This window comes from Epinephelus lanceolatus, chromosome 9 (assembly GCF_041903045.1).
Source record: "Epinephelus lanceolatus isolate andai-2023 chromosome 9, ASM4190304v1, whole genome shotgun sequence".
Classification (NCBI taxonomy): Eukaryota; Metazoa; Chordata; class Actinopteri; order Perciformes; family Serranidae; genus Epinephelus; species Epinephelus lanceolatus.
In genome coordinates, this window is record NC_135742.1 from 34,605,422 (window position 1) to 34,619,451 (window position 14,030).

The 14,030-nt window shown below is 41.7% G+C and overlaps 1 protein-coding gene across 4 annotated transcripts in view; it reads right to left on the reverse strand.

The window, feature by feature from the left end:
• add2 (adducin 2 (beta)) overlaps positions 1 to 14,030 on the reverse strand; it is a 29,927-nt gene that overhangs the window by 6,418 nt on the left and 9,479 nt on the right. For all 4 annotated transcript variants that reach the window (XM_033619761.2, XM_033619759.2, XM_033619760.2 and 1 more), the window contains exons 4-11: positions 13,459 to 13,610; positions 12,854 to 12,934; positions 10,272 to 10,421; positions 9,811 to 9,954; positions 9,406 to 9,504; positions 8,761 to 8,937; positions 1,128 to 1,376; positions 54 to 170 (exon numbers count right to left, since the gene is read on the reverse strand). In XM_033619761.2, the coding sequence (XP_033475652.1) occupies positions 54 to 170; positions 1,128 to 1,376; positions 8,761 to 8,937; positions 9,406 to 9,504; positions 9,811 to 9,954; positions 10,272 to 10,421; positions 12,854 to 12,934; positions 13,459 to 13,610 (1,169 nt within the window). The remainder of the gene's footprint in view (positions 1 to 53; positions 171 to 1,127; positions 1,377 to 8,760; positions 8,938 to 9,405; positions 9,505 to 9,810; positions 9,955 to 10,271; positions 10,422 to 12,853; positions 12,935 to 13,458; positions 13,611 to 14,030) is intronic.

Sequence of the window (14,030 nt, forward strand, 5' to 3'; positions counted from 1 at the left end):
GGTTAGATGGGGATAACTGGAGACAAAGAAAGCCAAAAGCAAGGAGCAGTTACCTTGTTTCGTGTCTCAATCACCTCTTGAGGGTTGGTGAAAAGAGGCACAAACTGGTTTGGGTTCTCTATCTTGATGGCTGTGCTGCCAGCTTGTGTCAACTCTTCTGTCTTCAACCACTGAAGGAAAGACAACCATCATGAAAACAACATCTCAAGAAAAGTGAGACAAAGTTTGTGAATCCATATGTCCATTAATGCACAGGCTCCTGTCTGTTATTTAGTCACTTGCATCTTTAAAAAGTATATTTATATCAAGCAGTTTTGATAGTGTGGATGCCTGTCCAGCAGAGGGCAGACTCTGCACTGCAGTAGTCATCACAGGGCAGTGGGCTCTCCCCTGCAATGCAGAGAAGAGGAGAGAGGGGAGGAGAGAGGAGGGTGGGAGGGACTGAGGAGGAGAGGAAACAGAAAGGGAGAGCCAAGCTCCTCCCACTGATGTCAGACAACCTCTCTCATATTGTTTTGGCTTCTAAAGGAGTCATCACTGCAGCTCTTCTTCATCTCCTCTCTTTGGTACATATAAATAAAAACAAATGCTCCCCTGTGTACATCAACCTCAATGTGAATCAGAGGGAAAACTGTGATTTTGGATACAGAGACACCCTTTGTTGAATGCATATAACATAAAACCAATTTCTCTTTAAATCATTACAAAGATGGAGACTTAATCAGCCAGTGTGTCTGTCTCCTCCTTGCAACAGTCATCTTAAACCCTCTAGCTTCAAGCCTTTTTTTATTTCCTTCCTCATAGCTCACTTTAATCTCACTCTTGGCTCCGATCCCTCTGCTCTCCAGCTTCTATAATTTTTTTTATGACTACATATCTCTACAGACACTCCACCTATTCCTCCCTCTTTGAGCAGGAGACATTACGCAATGGCCACAGTGTCGCATAGTCTGCACAGCATTATGGATGTTGCAATAAACAATTAGTGCAGATAATGCATGTTTTTAGACCAAGTTGGGACCAGCACAATTAATTTACACATGCCTGGTCTACAACTTTATTTTAGACAACTCCTTCTCAGTGTGATCTGTTCAATAAATCAGATGTGATGATTTTGGGAGCCTCACAGTGGTGCGCTGGTGTCCTGGGCTGGCTTGCTCCTGGCTGACTTTTTGGTAGGTGTTTGGGGTGTTGAGCCATCGAGTCCTCTCTTGCTGCTGGCGCTGAGCAAAAGGGTGCTGCCTCAAAGCGGGGTGGACTCCGTCGTCATCAAACTGGTGGAAAGCCGTGGCAGTCGCGGGCACCTCCACCTCCCTCCGCGTCCGCGATCGCTCCAGCAGCACAGGGAAACGGTAGGCGTAGCCTGTACGGTAGCCCTGAAAAACACCAGGGGAAAGATGGTTCAGCTCATCCTTTGGTGGACCAAATGGTGCAGAAAGCTGGCACTGTTCCAGCAGTCTGCTATAGCACACTGCACCATGTCATGTCAAGATGTAATCCAGTTGAGGATTACAACACTGACTCACAATATTTTGGTCCTGATTAGGAGCAGAGCCTGGCCTTTAAGGTCTCTTCCCTCAACAGAAGGTGTGTCATTTGGAAATATGCTTCAGCCCTATTGGCTTTCTTGCAGGTAACAAAATCTGCCTACAAGCACTTTTAACACTAACTTATTAACACAATATACAGTACAGGCCAAAAGTTTGGACACACCTTCTCATTCAATGCGTTTTCTTTATTTTCATGACTATTTACATTGTAGATTCTCACTGAAGGCATCAAAACTATGAATGAACACATGTGGAGTTATGTACTTAACAAAAAAAGGTGAAATAACTGAAAACATGTTTTATATTCTAGTTTCTTCAAAATAGCCACCCTTTGCTCTGATTACTGCTTTGCACACTCTTGGCATTCTCTCCATGAGCTTCAAGAGGTAGTCACCTGAAATGCTTTCCACTTCACAGGTGTGCCTTATCAGGGTTAATTAGTGGAATTTCTTGCTTTATCAATGGGGTTGGGACCATCAGTTGTGTTGTGCAGAAGTCAGGTTAATACACAGCCGACAGCCCTATTGGACAACTGTTAAAATTCATATTATGGCAAGAACCAATCAGCTAACTAAAGAAAAACGAGTGGCCATCATTACTTTAAGAAATGAAGGTCAGTCAGTCCGGAAAATTGCAAAAACTTTAAATGTGTCCCCAAGTGGAGTCGCAAAAACCATCAAGCGCTACAACGAAACTGGCACACATGAGGACCGACCCAGGAAAGGAAGACCAAGAGTCACCTCTGCTTCTGAGGATAAGTTCATCCGAGTCACCAGCCTCAGAAATCGCAAGTTAACAGCAGCTCAGATCAGAGACCAGATGAATGCCACACAGAGTTCTAGCAGCAGACCCATCTCTAGAACAACTGTTAAGAGGAGACTGCGCCAATCAGGCCTTCATGGTCAAATAGCTGCTAGGAAACCACTGCTAAGGAGAGGCAACAAGCAGAAGAGATTTGTTTGGGCCAAGAAACACAAGGAATGGACATTAGACCAGTGGAAATCTGTGCTTTGGTCTGATGAGTCCAAATTTGAGATCTTTGGTTCCAACCGCCGTGTCTTTGTGAGACGCAGAAAAGGTGAACGGATGGATTCCACATGCCTGGTTCCCACTGTGAAGCATGGAGGAGGAGGTGTGATGGTGTGGGGGTGTTTTGCTGGTGACACTGTTGGGGATTTATTCAAAATTGAAGGCACACTGAACCAGCATGGCTACCACAGCATCCTGCAGCGACATGCCATCCCATCCGGTTTGCGTTTAGTTGGACCATCATTTATTTTTCAACAGGACAATGACCCCAAACACACCTCCAGGCTGTGTAAGGGCTATTTGACCAAGAAGGAGAGTGATGGAGTGCTGCGGCAGATGACCTGGCCTCCACAGTCACCGGACCTGAACCCAATCGAGATGATTTGGGGTGAGCTGGACCGCAGAGTGAAGGCAAAGGGGCCAACAAGTGCTAAACACCTCTGGGAACTCCTTCAAGACTGTTGGAAAACCATTTCAGGTGACTACCTCTTGAAGCTCATGGAGAGAATGCCAAGAGTGTGCAAAGCAGTAATCAGAGCAAAGGGTGGCTATTTTGAAGAAACTAGAATATAAAACATGTTTTCAGTTATTTCACCTTTTTTTGTTAAGTACATAACTCCACATGTGTTCATTCATAGTTTTGATGCCTTCAGTGAGAATCTACAATGTAAATAGTCATGAAAATAAAGAAAACGCATTGAATGAGAAGGTGTGTCCAAACTTTTGGCCTGTACTGTATATCTTGTTTAACAAGACAAAAACCAGCAAAAACAAGTTTAAGTGGTTTAATAGGGAGTTAACTCTCTACTACATCTTGGCCAGGAGCAATGACCTTCCAGAGTCTAGTCATCATTATGAGGTTGATGGGCAACCGGCAGAGACCTCCATTAAACTACAACCTTTCATTTTTACAGTTCTGCTTTTGACTTAACAACATGCAATATAAGATGTAAATGGTGAGTTTTAGAGGAGCTGGTCGATGGACTTGCCATCTTCAGATAGGGCTAGCTGTCTCTAAGACTACCTAAAAACTTAGCAGACAAAGCACTGCATGCTTTAGCAAGCTCCATAACCATCTCAGCTTGCACTCTGAGTGCACGTTCGTACTTTATATAATAATATGTGCATGCCTTTGTAAGAATGCAGCACCAAAATCCTGAATTATTATGGCTGATGAAAATGAGAAGTTGGACTGAGCGTCAAAATATAGGCTAGTTTTATTTCTAAGGCTTGGAAAATTCGACAAACTAGACTGAATGATGTGGCTTCAAGTCAATAAACAACTTTTTTAGGTTACAATTTTGCCATCTTATCCAAAAAGTGATGCAGGATGTAAGGCACTGCCCCCAAGTCAGATTTTTTTGGGTAGTCCCAGCTGTTTCTCCTGTTTCCAGTCTTCATGCTAAGCTAACTGGTTGCTGGTTGTAGCCTTATATTTAATGGACGGATATAAGAGACGTATCAACCTGATCAATCGAGCCAAACCTTTAACTGATGTCAGCACTATGTTCAGCTTTCAGTACTTCAGTACTTACACAGTACTGTGTAATGCAGATGTTTCCGTGGTTTGTGTTTCATAGAACAGCTATATCTGCTGTTAAGTTATTTGCTGTTATTACTGATGACGCAAACTGAACTTTTCATGCTGCTTTACATTAAAAGCTTTCCATCAGCAAACCACAGGAAGGCTTTTATGCTTATATTGTGATCTAGCTACAGGAAATGGAGCATTTGTCATGGCGCTTATGCTGCACTCACATGATATAAGATAGATGGTAGAGATGGGAAAGTCTTCCATATCATCAGACAGCTCAAGGCGGTTATAGAATTGCAAAGTTGATTATGTGATGGTTAAACATACTGTGCATTACTCACATTAATCATATAGCACTATATCCATTAAATGCGGGGTGACTAACCTGGAAGGACTTCAGCTGATGTGATGTGTTAATATCACATCAGCTGAATCGCTAACGTTCAATAAAAGTTGGTCTACACAGCATGATACAGACATTTTCAGTGCTGTCAGTGGAGCAGTTTTTAATACTGCGGTGAGCTGGCTGGATGAAGAGTTGCAGCTGACAGACCTGGTGTGAATCAGCAAACCTCCCACACACATCAAGGTGAGTAAAACCTTTTATCATGCCACCCTTTTCATTTAAGCAAATCTTATAAGGGGTAATCTAACAAATTAGCATCACACTGCCACAACACTGCTGCAAGACACTTTACTTTTTTAAATGAATACTAGCAGTTTAACTATATTCTGTGGCGGTGACTCAGCATTTTTATATATATATATATATATATATATATATATATATATATATACACATATATATATATACATATATATACATATATATATATATACATATATATATATATATATATATAGTACAGGCCAAAATTTTGGACACACCTTCTCATTCAATGCGTTTTCTTTATTTTCATGACTATTTACATTGTAGATTCTCACTGAAGGCATCAAAACTATGAATGAACACATGTGGAGTTATGTACTTAACAAAAAAAGGTGAAATAACTGAAAACATGTTTTATATTCTAGTTTCTTCAAAATAGCCACCCTTTGCTCTGATTACTGCTTTGCACACTCTTGGCATTCTCTCAATGAGCTTCAAGAGGTAGTCACCTGAAATGGTTTCCACTTCACAGGTGTGCCTTATCAGGGTTAATTAGTGGAATTTCTTGCTTTATCAATGGGGTTGGGACCATCAGTTGTGTTGTGCAGAAGTCAGGTTAATACACAGCCGACAGCCCTATTGGACAACTGTTAAAATTCATATTATGGCAAGAACCAATCAGCTAACTAAAGAAAAATGAGTGGCCATCATTACTTTAAGAAATGAAGGTCAGTCAGTCCGGAAAATTGCAAAAACTTTAAATGTGTCCCCAAGTGGAGTCGCAAAAACCATCAAGCGCTACAATGAAACTGGCACACATGAGGACCGATCCAGGAAAGGAAGACCAAGAGTCACCTCTGCTTCTGAGGATAAGTTCATCCGAGTCACCAGCCTCAGAAATCGCAAGTTAACAGCAGCTCAGATCAGAGACCAGATGAATGCCACACAGAGTTCTAGCAGCAGACCCATCTCTAGAACAACTGTTAAGAGGAGACTGCGCCAATCAGGCCTTCATGGTCAAATAGCTGCTAGGAAACCACTGCTAAGGAGAGGCAACAAGCAGAAGAGATTTGTTTGGGCCAAGAAACACAAGGAATGGACATTAGACCAGTGGAAATCTGTGCTTTGGTCTGATGAGTCCAAATTTGAGATCTTTGGTTCCAACCGCCGTGTCTTTGTGAGACGCAGAAAAGGTGAACGGATGGATTCCACATGCCTGGTTCCCACTGTGAAGCATGGAGGAGGAGGTGTGATGGTGTGGGGGTGTTTTGCTGGTGACACTGTTGGGGATTTATTCAAAATTGAAGGCACACTGAACCAGCATGGCTACCACAGCATCCTGCAGCGACATGCCATCCCATCCGGTTTGCGTTTAGTTGGACCATCATTTATTTTTCAACAGGACAATGACCCCAAACACACCTCCAGGCTGTGTAAGGGCTATTTGACCAAGAAGGAGAGTGATGGAGTGCTGCGGCAGATGACCTGGCCTCCACAGTCACCGGACCTGAACCCAATCGAGATGGTTTGGGGTGAGCTGGACCGCAGAGTGAAGGCAAAGGGGCCAACAAGTGCTAAACACCTCTGGGAACTCCTTCAAGACTGTTGGAAAACCATTTCAGGTGACTACCTCTTGAAGCTCATGGAGAGAATGCCAAGAGTGTGCAAAGCAGTAATCAGAGCAAAGGGTGGCTATTTTGAAGAAACTAGAATATAAAACATGTTTTCAGTTATTTCACCTTTTTTTGTTAAGTACATAACTCCACATGTGTTCATTCATAGTTTTGATGCCTTCAGTGAGAATCTACAATGTAAATAGTCATGAAAATAAAGAAAACGCATTGAATGAGAAGGTGTGTCCAAACTTTTGGCCTGTACTGTATATATATATATATATATATATATATATATATATATATATATATATATATGTGAACACTCCGAGAGAACTCAGACTTCTCTGACGTGAACCAAACTTGTTCGTTTTGCTTAAAGTCTGCGAATGTAGAGCACATCAGACCACAAAAGTCCACAGCACACAGAGACACTAAGGTTTTCCTTTTTTAAGTTCATCTGAAAGCAAGGGGCTTCATAACCGCCCTGCAGTGCCACGTCAAAGTAAAAACAAAACTATGTCAATATATATTATATATAGTGTGAACAGAAAGAGGACTGAGGAGCCCTCAGAGCTGAGGTTGACCAGAAAGAGAACTGAGTCCTCTTTCAAATTAACAGACAATGTGAACACAATAAGAACTGAGTCCCTTTTCTGTTGGTCCACTTTTTGGTGCACTTTGGGAGGACTGACTTTGGTTTGTTTAAAAAGCACTATATGTGAAATCACCCCAAGTAGCTTTAGGGTGTTAGGTGCAAGCTGAAAAGTGTGAAAACACCCTTAGTTATCTACACTAGATTTCTCCCTGGGGTAGCTTTGCTAGAGTTCAACTTCTTCCAGACTGGAAGAGCTATGCTTCGAAGTAGCTTCCCCAGCACTGCCCCGGCACGTCTTCAGCTTGTACAAATGCAGCTGCCCTGCTCGTACATAGGACTGGCTGTAGATTGCACATCACTCCCATTTCAGTTTCACTGCATTGGCTGCCAGTGAAATTCAGGATGGATTTCATGATTCTTTAAATCTCCTATAAAGCACTACGTGGTCTAGCTTCTGCCTACATTTCCGAGCTACTTACCCCTTACGCTAAAAATCTGTTGGCTATACCCCGTGCCAAATGTAAAACAATAGCTGACTGCTCTTTCGCTGTCCTAGCACCAAACTTTGGAACAATCTCCCCCTTCGATAAGATCAGGATTGGCTCTGCTGACTGTCTCAAATATGTTAAAACAACCCTCTTCTTAAAGTTGGCTTTTCTAGGGTTGAAAAGCCAAGGGTTGATCTGTGTGGTGACTGGTTGCTGTATGCTTTCTATGTTTGTATGTATTTTATAATATTTTTCTCTTAGTGCTTGGTATCTGCGTCTTCTTTCTTTCTATACTGAAGTTGATGTAAAGCACTTTGTAATGAAGTGGCAACCTAGAAGCTGAAAAATAAAGCCAATGTGGTGGCAAAGTGCCAAAAACTTCAGTTCCTCTAACGGCCACTTGAGGCTGGCTCCAAGAGTGAGTCAGTCCCCATAATACACCATGTTAAAATACCCAACTTTACAGTAGAAAATAACATGTGTACAGCCTGGTGCAACAAATAGTTTTGGTATCTATAGTTAATTTCCAAACTAAAGACAACTGTACAGGAGATGATTTTTTTTTTATACAACTCATCCGTTTGCATTTCATTAAGGCTTAAAGTTATGCATAATTAGGGACGCTGCTGCTTTTGAGTGACAGGTGGGTGCTGTCCTTTGACAAGTCACTATAATAGTGTCAACATTGGTTAGTTAACGTGACCATGGTGTAACCCCAGATATAAGAGTGCAGGCATAGTCGTAGTTGGTGCTTTTCAGTGTTTTCAGTTCATGAAAGTTCACTGTAATGTTTTTGTCACCTAAAAATGTCTTGTTCAGTGTAAGATATTCAGTTTTTCTGATAAGTACGTTTTATTTTAATGGTTTTAACCATAGCTGTAAATGCACCGTGCTAACTAAGCTAGCAGTTAGTGTTAGGGTTATCTCCATCTTCTCGTCCAAATATGGTCACATCTGTGTCCAAAAAACCAAGATGGCAACAGACAAAATGCCAGAATCAAGGCTTCAAAATGGGAGTCCACTAATCAACATTATGGTGGCTTCATTCATTACTTCACACAGTCTATATTTGGAACCTGAGTTAAAAAAAGGTGCTATGTAAGTAAAGCTTTACTAACTTAATTAGGCTACTAAAAAACACTGGATTCTACCCTTGCCATGATAAGACTCACTTGCAGACTGCCCCATGAGCCACAGAGGATAGTGTTTTTAATCTGTATAATACCCTTCAGGACGAGTAAATCAAACTTCATGAGTAAATTTGGTGGACTGACAAAATCTGAAATAAATCTTAAAACATCACTGTACACGTTTCTGTTCAGTATAATTGCTGTCTACCAAGTTATCCAGGGTTCTCATGAGGGCTTCGAACTCATGCTCCCCGATGCGACTCTTGTGCAGGGGTCCAAAGGTGGAGCCAGCCCAGCCCACAGTGCCGGCTATGTTAGGTTTATGGATGGCCCGGTCCAGCAGAATCAGGTTCTGTTCACCACCAGCACTGCACAAAGCTGACACCTGGCAAAAAACAAACAAGGGTTTAGAACATGGTGCTGCTGCAGGAAAAGCTACACAGCTTATATTTACACACACATTTAAACTCAAGCCATCATAGTGCCTTGCTCAGAAGCATCTTAATCATATTTACTATGACACATCAACCTTCACAGATCTGAAGGTTCAGTGACCTTACAGTTGAGTATCTGCCTCCCTAAAGGGACTGTTGGTCCTGTAGGATTACTGCAGTGTCTCTTTGGCACACGACACTCCTCTAGTGTATTATACTGCAGTGCAGAGCTGCTGGCTCAATTACAGCAGGAGGGTACCAAAAGAAGGGCAACTGCCCCAGTGTAAAATTGGTGCATCTACATTACACATGCCAGCTCACTCTCCCACTCTCACACACCCACATATGTAGATGCAGTGGCAGCACTTTGTGTCCAATACATCAGCTGTTAGTCACTATAGCGTGAGTGTGTCAATTACCTGGATCTGGCAGGCAGCCTGGATGTGGTAGATGGTGTAGAAGGCCTCCTCCACAGACTCCCCCAAAGCCACGATGCCGTGATTTCTCAGCACCAGAACCTACACATCATGAAATTAACATTTACACAGGAGTGAAAACCACCTTCACTCTTTCTGTTTTACAACTGCTGCAGGTTATTGAGAAATGAGAAAGCACACAAAGACCAACTTTCGAGTTTAGTCTCCGAGCAGCAGCACCAGCTTCAATAATTAATCCAGTGTAAGGCCACATCACCTTATGTCTTCTCTTCATTCATTCATAAAGCTGAATCAAACCACGCGAGTCGCACAGGAGCAGTAACCGCTCAATCAGGCAATGATACCAACATTTTGGATCAAGTGTCTTTTCCCTTGAGGCCTGCTCACCTTACAGGTTGGACCGAGGCTCTTCTGCAGCTCCACTCTGTCCTCCTCCTCCTCCATGACTCCATTGTAGTCGTAATAAGCCACATCACCCACCAGCAGAGCCTCATGGGACAGAGGCAGGAGGCCGCACTTCATAGCTGAAACCTGGAGATGGTTAGTCACGGCAGCAAAGGTTATGAAACAGAATGCTGAAGACACAATGTGCTTTATCTGACTCAAACAGAACAAGACAAGGCTGCAACTACTACCTTTATAAAATAATATCAAACTCTAAATAAAATAAGTAGTTTAGATGTTATTCTATTCTAATATAACAAATGTGCTGTTACTATATCCCTCACTCCTCAGTGTGTATCTGGATGTGAGCGGCACAATTGTAATGGTGTCACTTCTTAGCAGGATGGGACAGAGCTGTGAGCTGATTCCCACCTCTCCCTTGGCATGAGCCCAGGCTGACTCACCGCAGCTGAGGCAGGTGTTTGGAGGTGAAGCAAACAGCGGACATCTGGCCGAGCGGAGTAGATCGCCGAGTGCAAGCTGAACCTGTCTGTGTCTATGCCCAGGTTGGTGCTGCCCTTCTCCACCATCTCACCCAGGATATTCACCTTTACCTGGAAACCACAAAACAAAAGATGTTTTTTGGTTTGTTTTACAAGGAATTTTTCACTGGTTATGAAACAGTCTCAATATGATACTGATACTTGTATATGACCTACATAAGCAAATGAGGCCATCTGGAGAAGAGGGTGTTCCTATATAGTTATTCTTAATGCCTGTCACCGGGTCAGATTCCCGCCAAACTGGGAACAAAAGATTTTTGGCACACAGACCAGAAGAGCCTGTGTTTACATTTAGGTTGCAGCGGTATAATGTAGAACTCTATACCGTAGTATGAAATTTGGCAGTTATCATACAGTGCACATTTACTTATCAATGGTACTGAGAAAAAATGCAACCAGATGGAGAATCTCACCTGTGCATGCTTATTTCCTTTCCTCCCCCACTGCCTGTCACACTTCTTATACATAGTTCCATTAAAAAATGGTTTCAAGTTTGAATTATGATAAACCAAAAACTCTCCTGTTTTCATTCTTTTAATGTTAAATGTAACGTACCGTGTACCATGGAAGTCTCACACCATTGCAACCCTTGTTTATTTTCCCAGACACAGTTTCACAGTGAGTGCGACATTAGCCAGTTAAAAGGAAGCGGGATTAGATTTTGCTTGAGAGAATTTTATTTTTGACGTTACATTTTGTGGTTATGGCTGACACTGGGGCAAGATCAGCAAAGAGAAAAAGAAAAGTGATTGAACTGACCAAAGGCCTAAATGAAAAAGCTAAAAATGAGAGTGATAGAGCACGGGCTAAAACATGAGTCAACCTTGGTTGATGAGAGAATTGCAGGATTTAAAAGGATTTAAAATCAATCCTGGATTTCCCCTCTTCCACCTGTCTATTTTATTCATGAAATACATGGCATGACATGGTTTTACAACAATATGTGAATTTACGTTGGTAGCTAAAACAAAGAATTGCTAACATAGCTAACACTTTGGCTAACTTGACTGAATCCAGCTATCGTTAGCTGCATTTGTCAGGCAAAGCAAGCACCACAACCGAGCAACCAAATCTGTAAGTTACATGTAACCTATGTGCATGAATGGTACTAAAACAAAGCTTACTTTGTTTCACCATCGTCACACTACAGTTATTAATCATACATAGCCACAAATAGCCACACTGTGTTTAAAAAGAAAATTAGTATTGACTATAAGTTGCATCTTTCTTTCACTCACTTCCAAAAGAAATGCTCAAGCAAGCCAAATCAAGATCTTCACGACATGAGCACAGGCGCAGTTTGGTTGAAGTCAAAACATGCATGTAGGAATTTCAATAGTATCTATATTTTTATTCAGATAATAAATAAATAATAATATCGACCTTGCTGTGTCCTCTTATTAACAGGAGAAACCAACAGGATAACTTTTCGTGGTCTTTTTATTCAGGTATAACAGTAAATTAAGTCCTTGCGCTAAGACAGACAGCGTCTGCTTCTATTAGCTAGAGCTCACGTGTGCTCAAAATTCAATTGTACACTCTATACTAAAGTGAGACGGCTGTTGTTTGAAGAACTAGATTGTTCTAGTTTTCAATATCAATTATTGAGAGGTTATTTTAAGCACTTTCACTGTGTGCTCTGCTGCTACGTCTCTTTAGACAGAGTGTCCAAAGTACGCTCTGCCAATCCAGGAGAGTGGTGCTCTAAATAACAATACATTCCAACAGCGCTCAGAGTTTACCAATGGTCTAGCTTGTGCCAGAGTGCGCACTGGCACTTGCAGTGACTATTTGACAATTTAGTAACACTCCTTAGGCTGAATGCTGTCCTGAATGTACACATAGCATTTATAGCTTAGATTACACTGCCACCTGGTGGAGATTCCAATACACTACAGACCTCTCTGTGTTGTAACATAATGCTAACGTTCACGTGAGATGCCATGGAATAGCCTGCAAGGTTCATTTCTGGAAAACGTTAATCTTACAACCTCTGGGATCTGATCTGTTCACTGTCAGTTTTGCAAGTTTTGCAAGTTTGGTTTTTTATGGTAATTCTTGCAATATTTCATCACTCGTTGGTATATTAATCAGGATATGAAAATGCACCCGCTTGTATCCTGATTATTAATTTTCATGTAAATGAAGCCTCTGTTGTACACATTATATTTCCTCTGCTCACAGAAAGTGCAGTCTTCACTCCGGGAAACAATACCGCTTTTGTCCACAGGGGCCTCCAAAATCAACACAAAATGAAAGTTCCTTGCAGGTGCTTTAACTACGACCCAAATTATAATACACATATAGTTTAATATACATGTTTCTGACGATCTCAACAAAAACTGAACATTATAAACTTCATAAGTGTAAGGTTTATGTCAGAGTTGTTGTATTGGACTGCATTAGTTAGTGCAGGTGTACCTATTAAGTGGCCTCTGGGTGTATGTGTTACCTTTACTCAGATTGTGATGAGTCTTACTCACCAGACTGGATCCAGTCACTTCACTGTAGGCCAGGCCGTCTGGAAGCACCAAGAAGTGTTCCTGTTCTTTACTGACACGCAGCTGACAGGAAGGAAGAGGGGCATCAGTGAAGACAGACAGATGATGGAAGTAAAGCTATTAACTAATCTAAGATAATGTGTTGCTGTGTTAAAAACCTGCCCCTTAAACTCTGCTGTATTAAAATTTGTACTTTAAGTATATTAAAACAGGGCACAGAAACATTGAGTTGATTACACTGATTTTGTTAATAAATAAACAACTTTTCCTCTATTCATAGTTGGAACAGTGCTTAAGACTGCTGTCAACTAAATCATCAACTTATTTAAAGTCCAGTGTACTCTTCTAGTATCTATTACACCAAACCAGCCTGATCAACACAGTTCATTTCAGATATGAGCCAATCTTCCACAGAAAACTGCTCATCAAAGCTGATCTCATGGTGAGCTCAAAATGAATTTCTGTACCTACCACTGACACATGCCTACTGTAAAACTCTCTCAAGTCAGTGTGTGTTCTTCCTCACAACAACAGGAAAACAAGATGAAGTCTGGAATGTAATTATGTGAAAAGATAATGGAACTAACAGTGAGACAGGTGCGGCTAATCTGGGCCCATCCGTACAGGTCAAACAGGCGATGGACACTAGCCAGCTTGCAGCGCATCAACCTCTCCCCCTTCACCATGCTGCCAGGCTCCCAGCCCTGCAGGTCATTGATGGGTGTCACCATCATCATGTCTGTGGAAGGAAGGGAGAGCACACCACACAGACAGAGAGAGCAGTAAGGATGATGGTCTGCAGACAAAAGGGTCGTAGGAGAGCCTTCATTGATTCTTTTAAAGGTACGCATTTCAACATAGGGAAGATGGCATTAATAGGACAACTTAAACATTTACCATTATCATTAATACCTGGACTTTGATGACCTCATATCAGCCCCTGCATAGCTCTGTCAAACTTCGGCGTGAGCAGAGAATAATTGAAATCACCTGTGTGGGTGTGCAGGGCCTTTAACACATACTAAACAATAGCACTTATACATTGTGATAATTTTCTCTCTGTGGATAAGTTAAATATTGTCAGATAATTAGTTGTCATCCACACTCACCTCATACTTTTACAGCAGATATTTTCTTTAATCATAGTTTAGAAATTTGT